Here is a 25,782-nt window from a genome sequence, read left to right on the forward strand (position 1 = left end):
ATTTTGCCACTGAGGCAGCTTCTCTGTATTTCCCTGTGAGTGTCAGACAGCAGGCCTCAAGCCTCCAGCCACCCACTAAACTCTCTAAGCCATCCTGGAGGCCCCTCACTGGGCCTGAGAAGGAGGGAAATCGCACCTACTCCCCCTTGCACTGTGTTGAGGGCTCACACACATCCATCAAACTCTCCCCAACACATCTCTTCACAAATCTTCTCTTCTCTTCATAACTTGACCTTTTTTACATCTTTAATACAAACAAGAGGTCCAAGAGTCCTTGAACCAGCATCACACATTTGCCTTACAATTACACTCTGCATTTTCACCCAGCACCTCACTCTGGTGCAGCATTTATTACACAGCTATTGGATATTTCTCAACAAAAACTTCAATATTAACCTCTTCTTATAGTAACTTCAGGTTGAACCATATGTTGATTATCGACTATTTTTGACCTAAAAGAATTTCAGTTTCGTATGGTTCGAACTAACAATTTTATTCAAGATAGGCCTTTTAGAGAAACTGAACTTCAGGTTGGGTTTGAAGAAAAGGGAAAAGTGGATTCTTAAAAGAATACCCAGGCAAATAGTGAAACACTATCTGCAAAGTATCTCACCTTGGCTTTCAGATCAGCGCACAGTTCCTGTTGCTTTTTCCTGTCCTTAGCCAACGTGCTCTCCATTTCATGAGCCGCACAGGCCTCGGCAAGTGTCAGCACAGCCTTCTGTATAAAGTCTCTCCTATTCTTACTCCAATTTGCTATCAGGATCCTTCGCTGTTCCCTAGCAAAGCGATATTGGTCACAGTATTTCTCATGTTCAACCTGAAAAGATAACAGATAGTAAACGCTTACCATGAAAGTGAGCCTATGCATTATGTCATTGTTACAAAATGAATAAAATGAATTATAACCAATGATTTTGAAAAATTTGGGACAAATATCTCAATGATAAATGCAGCAACCAGGACCGGGTGCCAGCCCCAGAGTTCAGAGCCCGTGGCTAACTAGTAACTGACGAGCAGTCCTTTAACACGTGTAAGTCCTTGGTTTCCTCGTATAGAATGGAGTCAGACCAAGCAACCCGAAAACAACTTCCACTTCTACATGGCAGTGAGTCTGTAAGCAGAAAGCATTATTTCCCCTATATATAATTTCAAAAATACTCCATCTTTAAATCAGTTCTGGTATTTAACCGGTGCTTCAGTTAGATGCATGCTAATATACATAAAAAATTGCTACAATAATCCTGAAAACTCGGTATTTCCCTCGAGTACTGAAGCATTCTAATGTTAGGATGTCTAAATTTGAAGTAATCATAACAATGACATTAGCCCTGCCCGTCCCACACTCCTGAGGGACATGACACTCTCACATTGATGCCAGCAGTGAATCCCAACCATGGGGAATCTCAGAATCTTGAGGGGAAGAACAGGAATGGAGATAGACTGAGCAGTTTGAAAAATCTCTGCAGGTAATTCTGAAATGTTCCTTATATAAAGATGTGTGTCTCCTGAAGTTGAGAGTCACTGACCTAAATAATTCTTTATTTGGCCAGTATAGACTACATCTCTGAATTTGATACATTATTTAGCCAGTGATTTGTATATAAAAGAAGCTACCAATCTTCTTTGAAAATGACAGCTGGTCGCAGAAGCAAATAGAATTAACAGGGAATAAAAACAATTTCCAGGGCCCTTCTCAGGGACGTGGCAGTCATGACTCTGACTTCTGTATTTGAGGCATTTGTGTTTCAGGCCCATTTAGGGGGATCAAGTGGAATGGCTGAGGTGGGGACGGGATATGTATGCACCAGCCCCCAGGGGGAGTGTTGGCTTCCCCATGACTAGAAGGACTGAAGTGTGGCAGGCTCTGTGGATGGAGGAACAGGCACCCCACTTTTAGGCAAGATTCAGAGACGGTAGAACTCCTGAGGGTGGGCAAGTAAATGTGGAGACAGCTGGGGGCCAAACACTAGCAGAGCAACCCCAGGAACCAGAGTGAAGATGTCTGGGGCAAGTAAGCGCAGAAGAGTGAATGTTGCCAGAGAGGTCCCCCACCTTCTTATGGACCATACAGACTGAAAAATGACGGACTTTCAACCTATAACCTTATTATTTTCTAGAGTGTAGGAAAAAGTAATTTTTAGAGCACCATTTAAAAAATATATATTTTGCTTAATAATTATTGATCACTAAAACAATTTAATTTGCTAGTATACGGTCCAGCACTCACCAAATAATGCCTAGATTTATGAGGAAAATATCTTTGTAACATGTCCAGATACAGAGTTCTTCTGCCACAGAGATCTCCAGGATACTGATCCAAAACAGCCTGGTAAATCCAGTGGTCTTCATCATTTAATTGGAACTTTCTGGAAGCCACAAAAATATCACAACATATTGTTAAGCAATCATGGAGTTAGAGGGACCTCAAACTTTTCAAGTCATTAGCAAACGATAATAATTATATAAAATAAAGTCTTTTTTAAAAGAAAATGTTAGCCAAATTAAATGTTTGCTATAGATAAGTTTCTAAATTCTAATGTAATGGTTTCTTTAAGTCCTTTATTTGGTCTGCCAAGAATTCTAGGCACAATTTGAAGAAGTTTGACAACAAGACATAATATTTCTAAAATATTTATTCTATCTTGACTATAACAATATTTTTAAAATTATGACCAATGAATGAAATAAACAAATATTGGGTAATAAATTATCAAGCATAGAGATTAAAAAGGAATCTTGCTTACTCAAGCAAGTTCCTATTTCTGGACTGGAGGAAAATACAAATGTAGACTATTAAATGAAAAATTATAAAAAGAAAATAAAGTCTGAGGGAGGCAATTATTTAAGGATTGACTTTAAAAGCAAGTCTAAAATTATCTTTTACTTTACCCTCTCAATTTTTTGCTTTGTGCAGATAAGACTAGATACTGGTAGTGAAAAGATAACCAAAGGCATTCAATTTCAGATCACTAAAGAAATATTTGTAAGTAGGATCCTTTCAAGTCACCTTCCCGATGCCCACCGTGTCCAGCGTGCTCCAAAATGCCTTTTTCTTTTCAGAACTTTCCTAGGCTCTGGCCTGATTTGTGTTCTATATAAAGAATTAGCAAATCCCTATGTAGAGTGAAAAGATTGCAATATCAACTTGAGCTCTAAACTGAATTAATGTTTCTCTATTATTCTGACTTTATTTGCATATTATTATTCCTACTAAACAAATTGGAATAATCAAATACAGATGCAATCAGAGGGACTATTATTAGCAACAAATATCTCTTTGATCCAAGATAGAGACTTGCTATTGTTTATTTCTACTATATCAGTGGTCTTCTACTTTAAAGTTGATTGTGCAATTCAAAGAATTTTTCATAATACGTCTTCTATGCCCTCGAAAAATATTTAACAATTTAAAACAGAATAAAAACCCCTTTAAATTGGTGATACTACTGGGAATTCTGCTGTCCTTATACAAGGTTACCTAGTTTCTGTAAAGTATTTCATTATTCTGGTAAGTAACAAGAAAAAAAATTCTTTTTCAAAGAAAATAATCTTCTCTAACAGCTCTATAATGGGAAGAGAAAGCGGGTTGGAGGTGTTCTAGTAGGAAGAAGCATACACTACAGTTCTTCAGGGTGACATCATCTATTGCAGAGAAAGAGTCTGAGATGAGTTCATTCGTTGAACACATTGAACGTTTTGGTGCTGTCTGAATCAGTTGTGCATGTAGAGGCAGTCAAAGGCTTCTGAAAGTGAAGCATTTCAAATGTGGGTATTAAGCCTGGAGAAAGGCCTATCTGAGAGTACCTGGCACTTAACACACCCTCGAGTCTTCATGGAGAATGTCTCAGGTCCTCTCTCAGGGAACTCATTTTTATTCATGATACCATAAACGCATTTTAACAGAAGAGGTAGCCACATAAAGTCTCTATTACTACACTGCTAGGAACAAAAAAGAAAGACCTCAAGTCCATATCCTCATTAACACTTTTAACCTGTTTCAGTAATCAAAGGGACTTGAACATGGTTTGAATTTCCACCTTTATTTGGCTACAAATGTGGGTGTGTGGGAGGGTGTATGCTGGGGAGGGGGAAGTGACAGAATCTGAGTTCAACAAGTTTTCTGTTCTTTTAAATTGTCTTCCATCTATATAATTGGATGTTGTTGGTGTCATGCTCTGATCACCTTTATCAGCTAGAGCTCCCATCATCAAGATGCTGATAATGCACAGATGGCCCTCCCTTCGCTGGAGAATTCCCCTAGGTTATATGGGAACTGCCTCACCCAGGAGGGTACTCTCCCACCCCCTTTTGAGGGCCAACCACAACCAATGACTGGCTGACATGGGAGTAAAGAAAGTCAGTCCTCTTGCCAAAAGATGAGACCAAATTTTCATTGTGGGAGCAAACTGTGGCCCATTTCCACTGAGATTTCCTTCCTTAGAGTTTTCCCCTCCTCTCTCCCTCCCATTCTTCTTCTGAGAGCGTCACTCGACAAATCACTTGTTCTCACAATCCCTGTCTCAGATTTGCTTCTGCAAAGCCCAACCTAAAATAATCTACGAGCAATCTTACCCGTAATTTTCAAAAATAGTTTAAATCCTTTGGTAAATGGAGAAGTACTTCTAAGCTAACTGCTTTGAAGATCCCTCATATTGAATGGTGGTGCAGGACTGTGGCTGTCCTCAAAAGCAAGCGCAAACAGCAAACATTTACCAAAAAAATGCTTTTCAAATAAAAGCACACATTAAGCAGCCTACATTGCTACAAATAAATAAGGCAGCAGGAGAATTTGTGGCACTCAATGCATTTTATACATTGCATGAATGTATTGATTAGGTGCCATTTTAGCGACAACATTAAAACCACTTAAACATACAAAATGATAATATAACATTAAAACCAGATATTTCAAACCAAGTATGCCATGAACAATGATCACATCCATTTTATCCTTCTTGTTGATTTTAGAAACCTCACATCTCAACAGCTTTTTCCAATTATAATTATGCAAATTGTCAGTCCATTTTTCCAGTATATGTAGAATAAAAACAAAAACGTGCTTAAAAGAAATGATATATAAATACTCACAGTATTATTATTTTTTGAGTATTTATAGCAGTTTCAGAGCTGCGGGCATAAATCTTGAGGCAAATATTCACATCAGCAATCCTAATGGCACAATCATACATCTCCATTAGGATGCTGTTTGTGAGGGAGAAAACTCCCACCATCATATACACATATATACTGAGTCTTCTGGGTAGTAAAAACCTAAGAGGAATATTCAAATATAACAGCCTCTTCACAATAACAAAGTAGCCATTTCCTACTTAGCCTCTAAAATCAAATCAAATTTAATATATCTGCATTTCTAAATTCAAATTGGAACGTTTATCTTTCCTAATCAAACCTTGATCTTTTCATTGTACAGAAAAATCTACATAAAACAGCTTTTACCTTCCAAAGTTCTTGTTTAACTGCTTTGCTGGTGATTATGACAACAGAAGTAGCTAAATTACTCAGATATTGCAAAATATTCTGATCACATCTACTTTCTGAATTTAAGAAGTGACTACAATTTTAAAGAAAAATTTTTTAAAACTTAAAAATTATCCTTAACTTTTGCAATTTTTAAAATATCTTTAGACAAAACATCTTTGGCTGGTCTCTGCGACTTCTATTCTTTTTGTCCACCCAAATTTTCTAATTTAAAATGCTTTGTAATTTTCACGTTTATAACAGCACACCAAGGTTTTACAGGTGCGGGTTTATTGGACACTTCTAACACTTCAGGAAATTTCAGCCTACAGAAGTGAGATATTTACCACTCAATCCCCAGCCACCATCCCCTACCCCCAAATATTGAAGTCCATGGATACTATTTCATCACGATTTTCCAGGAAGTGAGAGAAAACAAGTAATTCAGAAAAGGAGGATGACAGGACTGTGAGAATTCAAACTGACCTATTATCTCCCTAATTCTACCTGTTTGAATTCTACCTGTATGAATCATTTCAAAACTCCTAAACTGACTCACAATTAACTTAACGACCACTTTTCTTCATAGTCATGTTTAAACCACTTCCCAAGGGTTCTGGTTCCATGACATCAAAATACATTAGGGGGGTGAGGAGGACAGGCAACAGTGGCAAACAAGATACCGAAGGGTAACGGGTACTTTAACCGCAGAAGCAAGTCTATGAAACTTAACATTGTGTTTATAAACTGACTGAAAGTTGTTCTATATTTTCTCAGAGTGAAGGGTGCTTTCCAGCAAAATGGTAATTAGTGCCTGTTTAATCTAGCTGATGCAGCTATCAGTATCTAACAAGTGCCTCCAAGATTGGTGAGCGTGAATCTGGCCTAAAGGAAAACTCTTATCTCTTCAAGTGCAAAGTGTCAGGGATACCTAGGTCTCCTCCAATAGAGATAGAGAATTCCCCTAGGTTATATGGGAACTGCCTCACCCAGGAGGGTACTCTCCCACCCACTTTTGAGGGCCAACCACAATAGGAAGCAGGATTGCAGGGAGCCACGGGTGGGTTAATGTGAATAAAAGATAGCTCTGACACAATCCCATTGTTTGGCTACATTGGGTCTGACCCTCTGTAAAATACAACTTGACTTCAATTTTCAATGTTGTCTTTCCAAATCAGACCCGTCCAAACACCCAATTTAATCAGTCTGGTTCCTGAAACTCTCTTCCTACCCACCACTACCCCATCCCAGGCCCATTGTCCAAATATAAATCTAGCTTTGCTTTTCAGTTGGTTTACAGGGGGATCCCTGGCCCCAGACCCGTTTCTGACTGGCAGAATCTCTCCCTGGATTTTGTTTGGGTATGTACACTGTCTTCGCAGGAGATCCATTCCCACTTAGCAGTTCTCCCCTCCAGGGGCCCTGGGCTCTGCCCAGTCTGGCTACTCAGGTGTGACTCGACAGCCAGAGTAAAGTGGGCTCTCAAGAGCATGGCTGAAATCCACTGGATTGAAGAATCGACAACAAAAGTGATCCATAGGGTAAAGCCAAAACTTGCATCGGCATCAAAGCCACATCCTTCTGACGGGTGACAGGAAAGTGAAAACATGGCAGGACTCTAAAAGGGATGGCTCCAGAATTTCTTATAGGAGAGTTTAGGGATGGAAATCTGGTCATAAGAAGAGGCTGAGTGATTCATTTGGAGGCTGCATTTTCACAGCAACCATTGTTTTTACTTAGATTTGGTTTTTAGAGTAGTTTGCATAGAAAGCTAAATTTTTTACTTAGAATGTGTGTTTTTTGGAGGTGGAGTAACTGGATGATGGGCAAGACTCCTAAACTACCCCTTGTCCCCTACATCCACCCATCACTAGTTTTAAGAGACAATATAAGTCCTACTGGAAGTTTTGATATACTATCATCAAGAGAAAATAGGCTGTTAAAAGTAAAACGTAATGGCTCAACCACCCCATAAGCTGGGTTTTAATAACTATATTTATCATAAGTGAAAGGAAAAAGTAATTGTAGCAGACATTGCCCCTACTCCTGTTCCTGTCCACCAGAATCTTGATTTTATTCAAGATCTACCTTCCTGCCTTGGCCCCCCACTTCAGGGAAGGTGAGTCCTATCCCCAGGCCTGGGAGAGGATCTTGATTGACCTTAAGCAAGTCACAAGCTTCCCGTTCACGAGCTGCCGGTTCCTCTGCCAGTGTTTGCTATAATCACAGACAAAAGACCCCATTCTGGCCAATGAAATGTGAGAAGTCTTCTGCGGAAAGGTTTCCTAGCTGGTAAAATGAGTCACAAGGAAGAAAAGTTCCCTTTCTGCTTCTGGGTGTTGTGGTGTGGCACTGCTGTAGTTGGTGACAGAAAATCATCCAGCCTGCTAGAAGGCAGGGCAAGAGAATGCAGAAAACCAGACCTCACTTTGTGTGAAATAAAATAAGAAATCATCTTATTATTCAAGTTACTTTGACTGGGTTGGGTAGTCTCTTTTGTTGTTAGTGGATTCCAACTCCTAGCAACCCCGTATACAGCAGAGTTGAACTCGGCTCCTTCCTTTTGCTCCATCCTCTCACCTTCCGGCGCCATATCAGACAATGCTCTGCTGCTGTTCATAGTGTTTTCATGGCCAATTTTTTCAGAAGTGGGTGGACAGGTCCTTCTTCCTAGTCTGTCTTAGTCTGGAAGCTCTGCTGAAACCTGTCCACCATGGGTTTGAAATACCGGTGGCACAGCTTTCAGCATCACGGCAACACGCAGCCACCACAGTATGACAACCAACAGATGGGTGGTGTGGTTCCCTGATGGAGAACCAGGGCCTTTGAAGACAGAACATGAATCTTAACCACTAGACCACCAGGGCAGGGTATTCTCTCACTCAAAGTCAAAGATATCCTATTTGATAGACAACTGAAGGGAAGAAAATGACTTTTTTTAATGTAGCATCCTAATATTGCTTTGGAAGGAAAGTGCTATGAAGCGATGGAGAGATTAAAGAGATGCAGACCCAAGATAGTCAGAGTCCAGCATCTATGTTAACACTCCCCAGTTAATTGGGAAAAGACAAGTTCTCAACATCAAGGGCCATTTTCAGGAAAAAAAGAACAAAACTAAACAAAATCAGCTCAAACTCAAATTAACAAAATCAGTAAAGACAAGACCATCTACAAATATATTATTTGCTCTAGTTTTTTTTTAATCCTTCTGTTGAGCCCAAATCTGCCTCCATGCTACCATTTTATTCTTCACTTTTGGTGAGCAAGAACATTTTTAAGTGCAATAAAGTTGAAGTGAATAAAGTTACTTTATATAGACATTATAACTCAACTTTCCAGGTTCAAAAGCAAGAATAATGAAACTGGCCTACTTCTTTGGGATGGTATGAGGAAAAATTTACTTAACCATCATAAGGGCTTCTGAAATTTTAATTGCCACATAAAAACACTATATCACTTCAAACCAGCTACCAGTAATCATTAAGAAATTAAGAATGGATCAGAAGAGTGATGGGTCTGTTTCTCAGTTTATTATTTTTTAGACAATAACAATGTTCAACTTTATATTCTTTTATAGGCACTAATATGGCAAATGGTGATTATAATTTCTTACATTACTGGTTCTCCATAGTCTCAGTTCTAATGATATGGTTTCTTCAAAGGATTATATTTACTCACAGTTGGACTTCAAGGTATAAGGAGTAGGAAAAACTTGTTATGAACAACTGATTTGATATATAAATAGGCATTATAATTCCTCTCATTTCAAAATTTGACAATCTTGTCCACAGAAATTTTAATCTTGTCTTTGCTTATAGCTATACATATTTTATTATTCTAATAACAAATTCTATCTGTATTATCCAGCTTAAAAAATAACATATGTCAATCGTCTTGGACACAAATCTGTCAAGCTGCTCCATTTCCATTTTCTCCAATCTGATTTACTCAAGATTAATTTGATTTCACACCCAGCAAAGAAGAGAAACCTCTCGTAAATGACTCTCACTCCTTCATCCTGTAAAACACAGATTTTTCAGTCTCCCGAAGTATTAAAAATGTAAGCTAAGCCTCAATTACAGTGTAGTTTCTAGCTGAAACAATTACATCAAGAAGGCAGGTGTGGACTGCAGAGATACTAACAATGAAGGCTTGGGCCAGAAAGTCACAGCCACTATTCTTAGATATACTTTTCAAAAATACATTTAAACAAACATCACAGACTGAGTTATTGATTAGGCAAAGCAAACTCTAAGAGTAGTTTTTGGGGTATTTTGCAGAAATTTGGCCCATTTTTTTTCTTGATAAAATGCTTTCCACAATAGCCAAGAAAATTTAAAATATACTTTATTCCCACAGTAAACCCAAAGTAGGTTGCACTATAACCAAATGTGGCTTTTGGTTCAAGAGTCATAAAGCAATTAGCTAATTTCAATGATGTATTTCTTTTAAGAGAAAGCTATTAAATATACATGACAAAAAATAAAATCAGAGTCTACAACTATTACCTCCCACCAATAAACATAAATTCCAAAGTCAGGTTGGATAATCCATGTCAGAATATGCCAAGAGAAAATGGGAGCTGCAGTGACCCAGGATGCTGCTCGAGTGGGTCGCATAACCAATGTAACTAAGTGAACACATTAGTGTTCAAATAATAGCGCTCCTGTTTCTGAACACTTCTCTCCTTATTAACCACTCTTGACGTACAATCACCTCAGACCAGAAATGTTGAACCTGAGAGGGGACATGCCCAGACACTGAAACTTCCCAAAAGTTCTGAGACTACGTTCTCAGAGAAAAATGCCACCTGGTAATTAAGGCTCCAATGTTTTAACTTGTTGTGACTTTAAAAAATAAGCAAAGGTCAGTTATTTATTATGCTCCTTTCCCTCCTTCTTTTTCTTATATTCAACAAGCAATAGTCACACAAGTGTTTATTCAAATACAGATATTTTTTAAATTACATGAGGCCATTTACTATTTCTTGAGCGCTGGCTTCTGATGCTGGCTTTTATCTATTTCATCTTTTAATCTTTTTGCCAATTCTGTGGGCAATTTCACGTAAAGACACTGATAGTGCTATGTTATGTAGATAAATAATGAAAAAGACAGAGAAAGAGAGTATGAACAAGACACTGGTGATATTCACACATGATAGCAATATCCAGTGCCTGATCAACAAGTCCACAAGATGAACCAAGTGACGGAAAGTCTGTTGGTGAAAGTATAGATTGTTTCTACTTTTATGGAAAGCAATACTCTCAAAAGCCTTAGAATTTTTCATGTCCTCTGTCTCAGCAATTCCATTTCTAGGAATTCATCTTAAGGAAATAATAATCGGATTCCCCAAATTCAGCAGTAAAGTCGTTTGTTCTAAGGTTTTTAAGCAAATATCTACATATGCAATAAACAATTGTCCAAAACCAGGAAATGGATTGAATTTGTGTGGTACACTCATATATTGTAATACCATGCATGTAATAAAAAACGTGTTGCAAAAGAATGTTTAATACAGTGACCTAAAGCATAGAAGGTTAGTAAACATTTACTGAAAAATCGAATACTGGATCAGAATCATAAACAGGAAAAATAATGGATATATGTATAATATTTTTTCTTTATTTTTCTGCTTTCTTTTTTCTCCCCAAATCCCCCCAGTATATAGTTGTATATTTTTTAGTTGTGGGTCCTTCTAGTTGTGGCATATGGGACACTGCCTCAGCGTGACCGGCCAAGCAGTACCATGTCCGCGCCCAGGATCCAAACCAGTGAAACCCTGGGCTGCTGAAGCGGAGCGCGCAAACTTAACCACTCGGCCACCGGGCCAGCCCCATATTTTTTCATTTTCATAAACAACATATATATATCTGAAATATACAAAATGTTGCCAGAGGATATCTCTGGGTATTGAGAACTTAAGATTAACTTTTAGTTTCTTCTCTTTGCTTGCCTCAATTTTTTAAAAAAATTATCTAATATAATTTATTTATGTATTAGGAGAAAAACATGAATACATAAGGAAAAGTTCATAGGTCACTATCTTGAAACATTAACAAGTAGAGTAAACTGAAATAACAGTTGAAAAAATGTGAAACTATGGGCCTTGGCAATGTACACACAGAGGGACAAAATTGTTAAAATCATTGTGGATTGTAAGTAGCATTCAGATTCAGATCCCATAAAATAATAAAATAGTAATTATCAATCAATAACACTATAAAATTTAATATACCTATTAAAAAAACAAAGTAGAAATTACTTATCACTCTGTAGCTTTTGCCACGTATGGGCTTCAGATCTGACATAGCTAAATGGAGCATAAGACAATTATATCTCATTAACAGGACTAATTTATCCAAATGTTTGGAAATTAAAGCCACAATCTCATCTGAGTCTAAAACAAGCAATTAAGCTTGTCTTCATGTTACTAATGAAATACAGCTTAAATAGAATCTAAATAGCTTCATAAACATCCTGAATAAAGAAATAGGTTTGATTGTAGTCAAATTTTTAAAAAAATATGTATTAAGTCAAGCACAACATCCTTTAAAGCTGTGCTGTCCAAGATAGTGGTCATTAGCCATGTGTGGCTATTCAGCACTTGAAATGTGGCTAGTCCCAACTAAGACATACTCTAAGTGTGAAATGCAGACTAGATTTCAAAGACTTTGTATGAAAAAAAGAATGTAATGTATCTCATCAATAATTTTAAAATATTGATTATATGTTGAACATATAATATTTTAGAACTATTGAGTTAAATAAAATATATTATTAAAATAGATTTCATGTCTTAAAAAGTCTTTTAATATGGCTACTTAAAATTTTTAAATTATACCCATGGCTCACATCTGTGGCTTGCATCATACTTCTATTAAATAGCCCTGGTCTAGTAGTTAACCAGTTCATCAGCATCCTGGTACGTGTGAATGCTTCAAGTGGTGTGGTGTGAGGGCAAAGCTTTCTATTCAGAGGCAGAACACCTACTAGCTCATAATCTCTGGAGAAATTGCTCACCTTCTGCTGAGCTGTAGCTTCTTCATCTGGATAATAGAGCTTTTTGTATGCGGTGTACTGAGGATTAAAGTGACATGTACTTGTTATATTATGTAAAAGGTATTCTTTAAATATCAATGGTCTTCTCTTCCCTCTTTAACTTAGAGTTTTAAAAATCTGTATGTTTGCTTTACAAAATAGAAAGAGTATGTATGGCAAAATTATTTATAATTTTAGCACCTGGGGATAACTACTGTTATTGTTTATTTGGTTGAATAACCTTCTAGTCTTTTTTCTGTGGCTATATTCATATAGATGTAACACTTTCAGAGGCAAAGAAAAAAAAGAGAATGCATGTTATACAAACTGTTTTATGCCCTGATTTTTAATTGCATAGTGACTTATTGCAACTATCTGTGTCATTTAAAATTCCTTAATATAATTACTAGTGACAGTATGGTATTTCGTTGTGTACATATATCACAATTGATGAAGCTAATCCCCTATTTGTTGGCTATTTAGTCATTTTGAAGATTTTGCTCTCACTTAAGAAAGAAAAAACAATACTGGACACTCTTGAAGCCAATCATTTATTTCACTTTTGTGATTATTTCCTTTAAGATTATTTGCAAAGAGACAAAGATTATTCACATTAAATAAAGATTTTTGGTGACAGATTGCCTTCCAAAAGAGTTTATACACTGGTCATGTATAAAAAACACTGATTTCTCTCATGCTTTTAACCTTGGATAATTTTTTTTTATGTTTTACCATTTCGTAGGTAAAAATTTGAGAATTTTAAAAATTTTCATTGCTTTGATGAGTAAAGAGGTTTTCATAAATTTCTTTGTCATTTATATTTATAATAACCACCCAGAGTTCAACAGACTGCCACCACGACATCTATTCACCTCCCAGCATCTGCTCCATATACTCTGCATCTGCACCTGGTACTGTAGTAGGTGAACCATCTGTGCTCTTTCTTCCACTTGTATACTAAATCTCATTACTGGATTATTCTCCTCACTATCAAACATACTGATATTTCTCCCATTTTAAGCAAAACAAAAGACAAAACCACTACAACAACATAAAAGTCTGACCCTTTTTTCTTGCTCTCCCTTGCAAAAAAACTTCTCAAAAGAGTTGTCTATACTCAATGTCTTCACTTTTCTCCTCCCACTCCTCAGATCCAGCCCAGTCAGGCATTTGTTCCCACTTCTTCAATGAAAATGGTCAGCACAACCTCCATCTAGAGCCAACAGTCAAGTATGAGTTCTATTTCATTTGACTTAGCAGCATTTATTCAGTGGGTCACCCCTCCTCAGTTCACACTGCTGACCACTCCCTTTTCACCTGCCTTTCAGGTCAGCACACTCTTGGTTTGCTTCATACCTCACAGACCTTTTCTCAGTTGGTTACCCCTCTTCTCACTGACACTGTAATACCAGCAAACTCAAGAGATCAGTCTTTGATCTTCTCCTTTGTCTCTTGACTCACTATTTTGGGGATCACATTCAGTCTCACGTTGATGACTCACAAACATATATCTCCAATTCAGATCTCTCTCTTGAATTCCAAACCCATATAAGTGACTGCCTTTGCAAAATCTGTTCGTGGATATCCCATAACATCTGAAACTCAACCTGTGTAACCTGAACACCTGATCTTCCTCACAGCCAAACCCTGCTTAGTCTTCCCCATTTCCGTTGATGGTGACTCCATCCTTCCAGTTGCTCAACCCAAAAGCTTTGGACTATTCTTTTGTTGCTCTCTTTTTCTTCACATGCCTTATGAAATCTGTTAGCAGATGCTGTTGGTTCTACCATTAAAATATGTCCAAAGCTGACTATTTCACACCACCTCCACTTCCTGATCCAGGCCACTGTCATCTCCCACCTGGATTACTTTAATAACTTCCTAAGTGTTCAATATTTTCTTGCCCCTCTCCACCTCAATCTTAAACACAGCAACTGCCAAGGTGATCCTGCTAAAACATAAGTTAGGTCTTGTTACTCTACACTTGTGCTTCCAATGGCTTCCCGTATCACTCAGAGTAAAATCTGAACTTCTACCACAGCTACAAGGCTCTAAACGTCCCACCTCTCACCTGTTCTTCTTTGGCCGCGTCTTCTACTACTCTCTCCATCTATCTCCCTGTTCCTCTTGCCGGCACATCCTCACCTCAATAAACACGGGCTAGAACATTCATATCCCAAATTTCTGTATGGCTGGCTCTCTCACCCCCTTCATGACTTGCTCCAATGTCACATTTTCAACCAGACTTATCCCCAAACTTCTATTCAAAATTGCCATCTGCCCCCCTCTCCCAAAACTTCTCTTCTACTCTTATCTCTACTTTTTTATAGCACTTATCGCCTCTAATACACTACTGTGTATAATTTACTTATGTGCTGTGTTTATAGTTCATTGTGTTTCCACTTTGCTTCATGTATACAGGAGTTGTTGTTCATTTTATACCAATAGTTGCTCAATAAATATTTCTTGAAAATATGAGTGATAAATAACTTCATCTCCTTTGTCCCTTTTCTTTTCTGACTGTTCATCAATCAATTTGCAGATTATCTTTACATATTAGAGATTTCAATCTTTTGTGCCTAATATGTTACCAATATCTTCCCATTTGTCATTTAATTTTTACCCTTGTTATTTTTTCCTTTTAAAATTCTTGTTTTTAGAATAATAATATATTCACATGCTTCAAAAATCAAAAGGTATAACAAAAGGGAGGGATGCAATAAAAACTCTCCCTCACATTCACCCTCCAGGCATCTAGCCCCCTCCCCAGAGGCAACAAATTTTATCAATATTTGCATATTCTTTCAGACATATAAAAGCAAATATATATGTATGTGGGTGTGTGTGTACACATTGAATTTTCCCTGTTTTATACAATGTGTACTGCACATTGTTTTGTCTGCTTAACCCCATACCACACCCTAACCCTAACTCTTGAGGACTGTTCCACATCAGTAAGTGTAAGTATTCACATTCTTTTTTTTTTAATTTGTAAAATAAAACATTGTATAGTTATATAATAATCTATAAAACTAGTTCCTATTAATATCAAGATTCTTTCCTCAATCTTTACCTACTGCAATGAATTATCACTGTATGCATATTCCAGTATATTTGTACGTAGTCCCCACTGATCCTCGGGGGCTACGTTTCATGACACCCAGTGGATACCTGAAACCATGGATAGCACTGAACCCTATATATACTATGTTTTTTCCTATGCATACATACCTACGATAAAGTTTAATATATAAATTAGGTGTAGTAAGAGATTAGCAATAACTAATAATAAAGTAGAATTATAACAATATACTGTAATAAAAGTTACTGTAGATCTTAGCAACCTCAGCATACCATCTTTTTCTTTCCTTTTTAAGTCAAGAATTTTCACCTTTTCGTGGCTGTTCCCATGGCTGAGTGGTTAAGTTCACATGCTCTGCTTTGGCAGTCCAGAGTTGGCCAGTTCAGATCCTGGGCATGGACCTACACACCGCTCATCAAGCCATGCTGAGGCGGTGTCCCGCATAGAGGAACTGGAACGACTTACAACTAGGATATACAACTGTGTACTGGGGCTTGGGGGAGGAAAAAAAAAAGAAAAAGAGGAAGATTGGCAACAGATGTTAGTTCAGGGCCAATCTTCCTCACCAAAAAAAGCATTAAAAAAAAAGGATTTTCACCTTTTCACTTAAAGGAATCAGTTTACAGCTTCTCCTTGGCATATTCAAATTGCCAGCCTCACTACTCATGATTTGGGGCCATTATTAAGTAAAATAAGGGTTACTTGAACAGCAGCACTGTGATACTGTGACAGTCGATCTGATAACTGAGAAGGTCAAAGTGACTAATGAGCAGGTAGCATATGCAGTGTGGATACACTAGACAAAGGGATGATTCACGTGCCAGGCAGGACAGAGCAGTATGGCACGAGATTTCATCACACTACTCTCAGAATGGCACACAATTTAAAACATATGAGTTGTTTATTTCTGGAATTTTCCATTTAATATTTTTGGATCACAGGTAACTGAAACTGCGGAAAGTGAAACTATGGATAAAGGAGACTACTGTATGATATATTACTGAGATGTAGAAACTATTGGGACAAAGGGTATGTGCTTTGTATGTGATAAATGTATGTGATAAGTCCTACCAACTTGCCCTCTGTAGAAAAGTTACACCAATTTAGACTTCCTTCAGCAAAATATGAAATACTTATTTTCCCACATCCTTACACATTTGTTGGGTTTAATGGCAGATGACAGCCACCACTCAAATTCTTTAAGTATAAAGGAATGTATAACTAGATATTATATGACATAATTGGAAGGGCTAGAGGAGCAATTTCCAGCTCCCAGAAAATCACAATGCTTATGTCATGATTAGGAAAGTCCCGCCTACCACTTCAGGAAGCTGCAACTGCAGAGCATGATCCATGGGAGCAAAAGGAAGGCCTCACTCCCCGCCTCTTTTCCCCCTTACTTAATTCTGAATCCAAATCTTATGCAAGTATTTCTGATTGTCAGGCCAAAATCACATCCATCGACCTATCTATTCATGACAACATGATATCATTTATAAAATGTTTAATATATGATAGCAATAGTCCTCCTTCATTATTGCTTCACCCACCCCTAGAATCTTCCTGGCTATGTTTGCTTATTTCTATTTTTCCCACGTAAAGCTAAAATTCAGATTAATGTTTTAAATTCTGTAAATAACTTTTTTAGAATTGCATTAAACTTTTAGACTAGAGGGGAAATAACTATAATTGTTGAATTTTCTCTTCTAAAAATGAGGTATGGTTTGTTCGAGTGTTATGTCCTTAAGCAACATTTTAATGTTTTCTTCCTATAGTATAGATCTTACACATTTCTTGTTAAATGAGTTCCTAGATATTCTATATTTATTGTTGCGATTGCAAACTGTTTTTTCATTCATTATATCTTCTAGCTGGCCATTGTTTATATATAAAAACAGGTTTGATTCTATTTATATTCTTTTATACCCAGCTATTTTACTAAATTATCTTATTACTTATATAGATTTTTCTGGTGAATGCCGTGGATTTTCCAAATAAAAATGCATTATCTGCAAATAAGGTAATTTTACCTACTTCTTTCTATGTTTTATAACTCTAGTGCCTTTCTCTTGTCTAATTTTGTTGCCAGTATGTATATCTCAAATATTTTATTTAGGATTTTTGTATCAATAAATATAAGTGAGGTTAGGCTATAGCTTTCTTTTTCATGCAATGTTTTTCTATCAGTGTTATGCCTGCTTCATAAACATCACTTAGTTTACATTAGGATTCACTTTTGGTGTTGTAAATTTTATACATTTTGATAAATGTATAATGACATGTATCCGCCACTGTAGTATCATACAGATAGTTTCACTGCCCTAAAAATCTTCTGTGTTCTGCCTATATATACCTCCGTCCCCCTAATCTCTGGCAAACACAGATCTTTTTACTGTCTCCATAGTTTGACCTTTTCCAGAACATCACAGAATTGGAATCATACAGTATGTAGCCTTTTTAGATTGGCTCCTTTCACTTAGTAATATGCATTTAAGTTTGCTCCATGTCTTTTCATGGCTTGATAGCTCACTTCTTCTCAGTTTTGAGTAATACTCCATTGCCTGGAGGTATCACAGTTTATCCTTTCACCTACTGAAGGACATCTTGGTTGCTTCCAAGTTTTGGTAATCATTAATAAAGCTGCTATAAAGATCCTCGTGCAGGTTTTTGTGTGGACATAAGTTTTCAACTATTTTGGGTAACTACCAAGGAGCGAGATTACTGAAGTCTGAACATCATTTGCTTAAATGTAGTTTTTTTGTTATTTATCCTTGGTGGTCTCTGAGCTTCCTAGAACTGTGGTTTGGTGTCTGACATTAATTTGGGGAAATTCTCAGTCTCTGTTGCTTCAAATATTTCTTCTGTTCTTCTCTCTTTCTTCTCCTTCTTGTATTCTCATTACACATATGTTACACCTCTTGTAGCTGTCCCACAGTTCATGGATATTCTTTTCTGGTTTTTCTCAGTCTTTTTTCTCCTTGCCTTTCAGTTTTCGAAGTTTCCATTGTCACATACTCAAGCTCACAGATTCATTCTTCAGCCATGTTCAGTCTACTAATGAGCCCATCTAAAGTATTCTTCATTTCTATTGTATTTGATGTCTAGCATTTCTTTAATTATCTCTTGGAATTTCCATCTCTCTGCTAATATTATCCATGTGTTCATGCATGTCATCTAATTTTTCCACTAAAGCCCTTAGAATATTAATCATAGTTTTTTAAACTTTCTGATCTGATAATTCCAACATTCTTGCCATATCTGACTCTTGTTTTGATAATTGCTTTTTTTCTTCAAATTGTATTTTTTGCCTTTTAGTATGCCTTGTGATTCTTTTTTTCTGGAAGGGCAGCCATAATGTACCAGGTAAAAGGAACTGTGGAGTAACATAGTGATAAGATGTGAGGGGAGGAGAAGTGTTCTACAGTCCTATGATTAGGTCTCAGTCTTATGGTGAGTCTGTGCCCCTGGACTGTGAACTTCACCAGTCCTCCTCAGTTTTTCCCTCCCTTAGGTGGGACACAATGGCTAGTGAGGGCTGGAGTTGGGTATTTCCCTTCCCCCACATGGAAGGCTAAAGCTAGCTGGAGTTGGGTATTTTCCTGCCCCCAGGTAGGTTAAGCTCTGATAAAACCCCAGCAGTTTAGGCTCTGATAAAATTGTTTCTCCTGAGGGCAGCCCTTATTAAGAAGAACAGAACGCTCTGGAACATTTCAAAATGATTCCTTTTCCCCTCCCTCTGCCAGAGGCACAGGGGGATTTTTCCCAGATATGTGCTGTGAGAACCTAGTAGAACTCCTGGAGGTAAAACTCACAAAAGTGTGGGAACACGCCATGACTAAGGCCCCATAGAGCTTTTAACTCTCAAAGTTGTCCACACTCAGCTTCCAGCAATTTGTCAATAATGATGAGGATTTTTAGGCTGCTTAATTTTAAAACGGTTTATGATGAGGACTTTTAGGCTGGTTACTTTTAAAACTACAGATGAGAAGCAGGCTCCAAGGAGTGGAATTTGCTTGCTTGTCCCTTTGTTGGGAAAGATTTACATTTCTAAGGGAAACCTCTATCTGTAAAGATGCCTCCCTCTCTGTGCCAGGAAGAAGGGAGATGGCCTTATCTCTAGAAACTCTTAATGCCAGAGGCAAGAATTTAAGTTGGTTGCTGTCTGGCAATCTCATGTAACTGATTTAGGGTGGTGGCTTCTAACATTTCTAACCTTTACTTAATCCGATTTGATTCTTGTCTAAAAGTCATGGGATCACCCAACGACCAGACCCCACCTGCACTGATACCATTTTAACTTTTTTCATGTTCTTTCCTTTGTCTTCGTAAAGAGATGACTCACATACCTATGCCTTAAATTTAGCCCTAACCCTCAACTCGGGGCAGCAGCAGGAGCTCTGGCTGCCCGTGGGTCCTGTCCCCATGCTATTCCACACTATTCTCTAAATAAAAGAGCACTCCTGCCAGATCTTGAGAGTCTAAGAAATCTTTCTTTTGACTCCTTGGCTCACCGACCCCGCATCAAATAACAGTTCCGGTTTTCCTACCCCAACACTGCTTCCCATTGAGGTTTCTGCTTATGGATTTATTCTCAGGTAAGTTGTGATTCTCCGTATTGACTGTCTCTCCAATTTTGGGGGCAGTGGTTTGCCCTGTGACCTTACTTCTCTGATGTATCTAAGAAGAGTTGTTGATTTTTCAGTTTATTCCGCTTTTTACTTGCTGTTAGAGCAGACTGGCAAATTCTAAGCTCCTCGTATGCTGGACTGGAAACTGGAAATCCCTATTGATTCTTTAAAGATTTAAAATTGCTGAGAAACCATACTATTAGATTTTTTTTAATGTTTATGTCATTGCATTTATTTAAACTTTTTCTTTATGACTTTCACTGCAGGTAACAGGTTTTAAACCTTCCCACTCCAAGATTACTTAATATTTATTTTTATTTTTATCTAATTCGTTTATGATGTTTTTTATTCTTTACATTTTAATGCACCTGGAGTTTACTGAGTCATACAGAATAAGGAAGAGATCTAACCTTATTTTCCAATTGCCTGTTACTTTGTACTGTCTTACAAATAATCCAATCTTCCCCCAACAGTTTTGAAATTTTCCCTTTATAATAAATTACTATAGATATTTCCTGTTTTCTATATTTCTATTTTGTTTAACTTATCTGCTACATATTCCACAGAAATATACAACTTTCTAATTTACTTTAATAATAAAATATAGATTTATGTTTGGCTATGCAAGTTTCACCTCTTTCCCCCACCCTCCCACCCCACCCTCAGTTATTCATTTTGAAACTGATTTTACAAGTTTAATCTTCCAAATAAATTTTAACAATTCTTCAATTGCAATTGTGTTAAATTGACAGATCAATTTTATGAGTCATGAATATTTTGAAATCAAATCAACTGTTGTATTAAACTGTTTTTAGTTGCTTGCAACTCAGACTGGATTAAGATAATAACGTCAACTAAATGCTCTTGAAAATCCAGCAGTGAAGTTGCCTTCCTGTGTGGTTCAAATAGGGCACTGGCTCAGTTCTCCCATCATTATCTGGGCTCTGTCCTCTCCTTGTGTGCTGTTTTCATTGATTCACAAGATGGCTGCCAGCAGCAACCTCAGCTATGTACTTTCTTGATACATCCACAGAGAAGAAACTTACTTCTTCTTACTTCTCATAAGAATCTAACAAAAGTTCTGAGCTCTGCCCTGATTTGGACCACCCTGAACTAGTTGCTGTGGCCTGGGGAAATGAGATTACTGACTAGTACACACTTCCAACCAGGGCCTACCTTTAGATCTGGGGATGGACTCATTCCAAACCAAACCAGCAAGGTGCTACAAAATAGGGAGAATTAGAATAAATGTTGGGATTAACCACGGTGTCCACTGCCTTTAGCCCAGTGAAAACTACTCGTAATTTAAAAACGTCTCCCAGATGTTTCAACCATCTTATGACACAGCAGTACACACACGTTCACTTGTATAGGTGTGCACACATACGTACACCATCTCTGTGAATTCTCACAAGGCATAATAACTAGAACCAAAAGGGAAAATGGCCATATCAAAATAATGGCAGACACTGGCAAACTAGAAGTCCAGTGAATATTACAGTTGAACACATAATTCATTGTGCTGGTTAGAACAGTATATTTACATGCCTTACTGCCCACCAGCCACAGACTGCTGATGCCCACCACCTCTGTGTTCATTCAAAACAGCCCATTTATTCTCTTTCTCTTCAATGAAACTACTCTTCAAACCTCATTCAGTGTTATCAATGCTTCATCATTCACTGCCAACATATTTATAAAATAGTCTCTTCAATTGATCTTTGCATGTAATTTTCATTTGGTCAGGATACAAGCATACATGTTGCTTCCCCTAAATATTGCAAGCCCATATTCTAGTCTAGTCTGTCTGTTGCACCTCCTATCAATGAGTTTAGCAGAGACCACTGTATACTAAGGATTACCCAATAAATATTCATCAAGTAAAACATCATTAATTATATAAAATTTATTTTGGATAATCATATGTGACAAGCAGACTAGTAAACTAGAATTCATGAACATATATTCCTCCGAAGTAGATCCCTTCAGCACCCATATCATGCCGTGCCACTCTCATCTTCATTGTTTTCACCTGTAATTAGACTCAATTGAGCAATCGTTTATTTGAAGATGCTATGTGCCAGGATGTGCTAGATGCTAAGGATACAAATATTGCCAATAAATGACTTTGTCTTTAAGGGGTTTACAGTCTAGTCATTTAATATCCCGTCTTAAAATGTTCTCCCTACTCTCGTTTGCCTTATTCTAACCCTTCTTCTTCAGACTCCATAGTGAATTTTACTTCCTCCATTAAGCTTCCTAAGTGATTTTTTTCCTCAGTGTTTCTTCCCTCTGCAGAAACCTTAGCATGTGATGTATATTCATCCTAGTCTCTACTTAATCTTCAGTAGGGCAAGGGAGCTGTGAGGCTCAGCTTTTTCTTAGTGGCACAGGGATGCACAGAGGAAGAGCAGAAATTGAGTTCAGATTAAAAGGAAAGTAGGAAAATGGGCTGTGAAGGACAGGTCTTAGTGGAAGGGAGCCATTATAGGCTGCAAAGGCAAACTTTTCCACGTTTAGGAGGTGCTAACCTAAAAACCACAATCTCAGCCAACTTTCCTGGGGGGACAAGATGCCATCTGGGAGGAAAGCTTATGGGTCAGCCAACTTGCTTTAAAAGGACAGAGTCCGATTTACCTCCTTCACAGTCACAATCAGCCTGATTGTAATGTCCCCTCTTCCAAAAAGAAAAAACCTCTTCCTCTTGCTTGATGAGTTCTAAAATCTCCTTTACAAGGTGGGGATGGGGAAGGGAGGGAGAATGTTTATTTTACAATTAATCACTGAAACGAAGTGGATGGTTGAGTTGACAGTGCACTGTGACTGTTTCAATTAAAGTGTAATTAATTAATCAATCAACATGTATAAATGATCTATTATTAATTTTTCTTCTCAGCTTTATTACAAAGTGCAAAGGAAAAATGGCAGGCTGAGAGCCAGGGAGGGAAGGGGTTGTTAAGAGACCCAAAGGTGTCTGCCTGGGAGGAACACGTGACCATTGCCACAGAGAGGTAAAAAAGAAGCTTAGGTCTGGAAAGACTCAGACTTCATGTAGGATTGCCTCTCAGAGTGTGCTGAGACAAATGGAAGCTGTAGCTGAAGAGTTTGGATGGAGAAGCTTCTAAAGCAAATAACTCTACTTGGTAGGATGTAAGGTTGCTATTCATTTCTTGCTGTTGTTCATTTCTTAATAGTAGTAATTTCACACAGAAGAGTTTCAATTACAGGCAATACATTAAGAAATGCAAGAAATAAAAATATTTGTCATATTTATTTTCTTCTATTTCAAAGTAAGAGCCATTTACTTTTAATTTACTATAAATGTGCCCCTTTGATAGTTTTCCTTTCTTTTTAAATATATATTCTTTGGAGATACTTTTTAGGTCAACATAATACAATAAAAAGCATGTTTTCCTGCAAAATGTTCCCCGGAAACTTCATTACATAAAGTAGACTATTACATAAGGTAGACTATTGATCTGACCCATGGTGGCATTTCTGAGTTTGTTCATTAAATGGATTTTAATATAGAATTTACACTAGAGAAGATGACCCTGCCAAAATTGGATTTCAAATCACTTAACATTATATTTGTCATTCAGAAGAAGATTGTCATTCTCAGGATACAACCAAAAGTACATTTTCTAGGAAAAAAATTAACGTGTTTTCAAAAATTTACAAAATATACTTTGTGTTCACCGTAGGACAAAATCACAATGGATTATAAGTAACATAATTCCATAGGTACCTTTTCCATTGTAATCAATTACCAATATTGATTTGTAAATTTCCACTGAAGAGGGGCTTCATATCTTGAAATGAAAATTCATAGTTACTAAAACTTCATGTTAGAAAAATATTTCTTACCTGTGTAGTATAGAGCTCAGTAAGGGGTATTTTCATCATGTTTCAACCTTATAAAAGTCTTTAAAATCATTATTTCAGGGAAATTATTTTAGAGAAAAAACCTCCCCATTCCACAAATAGTCAATTTAAACATTTATTGATTGACTGTATTCCAATCACACAGTAACTATGAAAATAGTAAATCAGAAGTATAATAACCCCCAACAAAAAATAAAAGTTGTGGCAAATCTAGATAATTCAAGTCATTCTATCTTATCACCTGTATATGTCTTCCAACTGCAGATCAAAATCTTGAAGTCTCTGTTGATATTTCTCTGTAAATTTATAGAACTCATTAAGGATTGAAGATTTCAAATCAGGGTATGGGCATTCCAAAGTTCCTAATTCCGTGGGCAGTTCACTAAGCAGGTTACTCCTGTCTTCTGAAGAATGATCTAGTATCTGGAAAAAAATTTATATGATTGTTTTGTTTAATACAAATGACAAATTGATAAACAAATTACTGTCTGCCTTACACTTACTTTCATAATCCAGTCTGAAAGATTATTTTCTATTTTCTGTTGCTCCAGGCTAAGTCTTTCACAGACAGCTTTCAATTGTTTCTTAACGAAGTCAACCTGTAGGACATTTAGAACAAGCAGTGTGCAAATTATTGTGATTCATCCAAGATTTATATTTAAAGTCACAGGAATTATTCTCAAAAGCCAATGAGTTATGAAAAATCAGATAAGAGAAATTCTCTTTGAGGACCTGAGGAAGAGGCTTCAAGAGATGCCATCCCCTGGCAATGCTCATCAGACAAAGCAGCCTCAATGGGGCTTCCAGACACCTAACCCAAAAATGAGCTCAGGAAATACAGTGGGGCCATAGCCACTCTGCACTCACATGTGGATTTTTTTGTGGTAAGGCAGAGAGCTTACCAGATGGTCACTCTTTCAATCACTGCTTTCTCCCCTTGCATCCTTGCCTCTAATTCCCAGCTTGGCATGGAGTTTTAATTTTTTTTAAATTATTATTTATGAAAGCAATATAAAAATACAACAGAATAACTGAAAAATAGAGTAAGAAAAATCACCTAAAAGCCTACATCTAGCACAATTAATATCATGGAACTTATGCTCTAGTCAGGGAGACAGTCAATAAACTAATAAAAAATTAGATAAGAAAGTATCAGAGTGATGTAAAAACAGGGAAAGTGGTGTAAAAACAGGGTGGGGTAATAGGGAGTGACTGTGGCTTCTCATGTGGGTGATCTGGACAGGCCTCTCAGAGGAGAGGACATTTCAGCTAAGACCAAAATGACAGAAAGTGCCGTCAGTGGGACAGAGGAAACAGCCAGTGTGAAGGCCTTGAGACAGGAAGGAGCCTGGCATATGTGAGGAATAAAAGGAGGCCAGCGTCAGTGTATCAAGATCCAGGAAGAAACGGGGAGTGTCAGGTAGATGACACTGAAGAAGCAGAGTGGGGCGCAGATGTACAGGGAAGCCTTATAGGCCAGCAGAAGAGCTGAGGGGGTTTACCAGGGGGATGACTTGGTTCCTCTGCACTGAAGGTAGGATCCCAGAATGCACTGGAAGGAGGGGCAAGAATGGAAAGCAGCGAGACCAGTTATGAAGCCACCGTAACATTCCCAGTGGGAAATGAGCATGCTTGGACAAATTCAGGGGCATTTTAAGATATCGAGTA

At 37.4% G+C, this 25,782-nt stretch overlaps 1 protein-coding gene across 9 annotated transcripts in view; it reads right to left on the reverse strand.

The window, feature by feature from the left end:
• The window catches only part of CCDC148 (coiled-coil domain containing 148), a 227,087-nt gene that overhangs the window by 113,372 nt on the left and 87,933 nt on the right, over nt 1-25,782 (reverse strand). For all 9 annotated transcript variants that reach the window (XM_070507880.1, XM_070507878.1, XM_070507884.1 and 6 more), the window contains 4 exons: nt 24,618-24,713; nt 24,356-24,537; nt 2,231-2,369; nt 614-820 (listed from right to left, as the gene is read on the reverse strand). In XM_070507880.1, coding sequence (XP_070363981.1) covers nt 614-820; nt 2,231-2,369; nt 24,356-24,537; nt 24,618-24,713 — 624 coding nt within the window. The remainder of the gene's footprint in view (nt 1-613; nt 821-2,230; nt 2,370-24,355; nt 24,538-24,617; nt 24,714-25,782) is intronic.

This window comes from Equus asinus, chromosome 4 (genome assembly GCF_041296235.1).
Source record: "Equus asinus isolate D_3611 breed Donkey chromosome 4, EquAss-T2T_v2, whole genome shotgun sequence".
NCBI classification, from domain to species: Eukaryota; Metazoa; Chordata; class Mammalia; order Perissodactyla; family Equidae; genus Equus; species Equus asinus.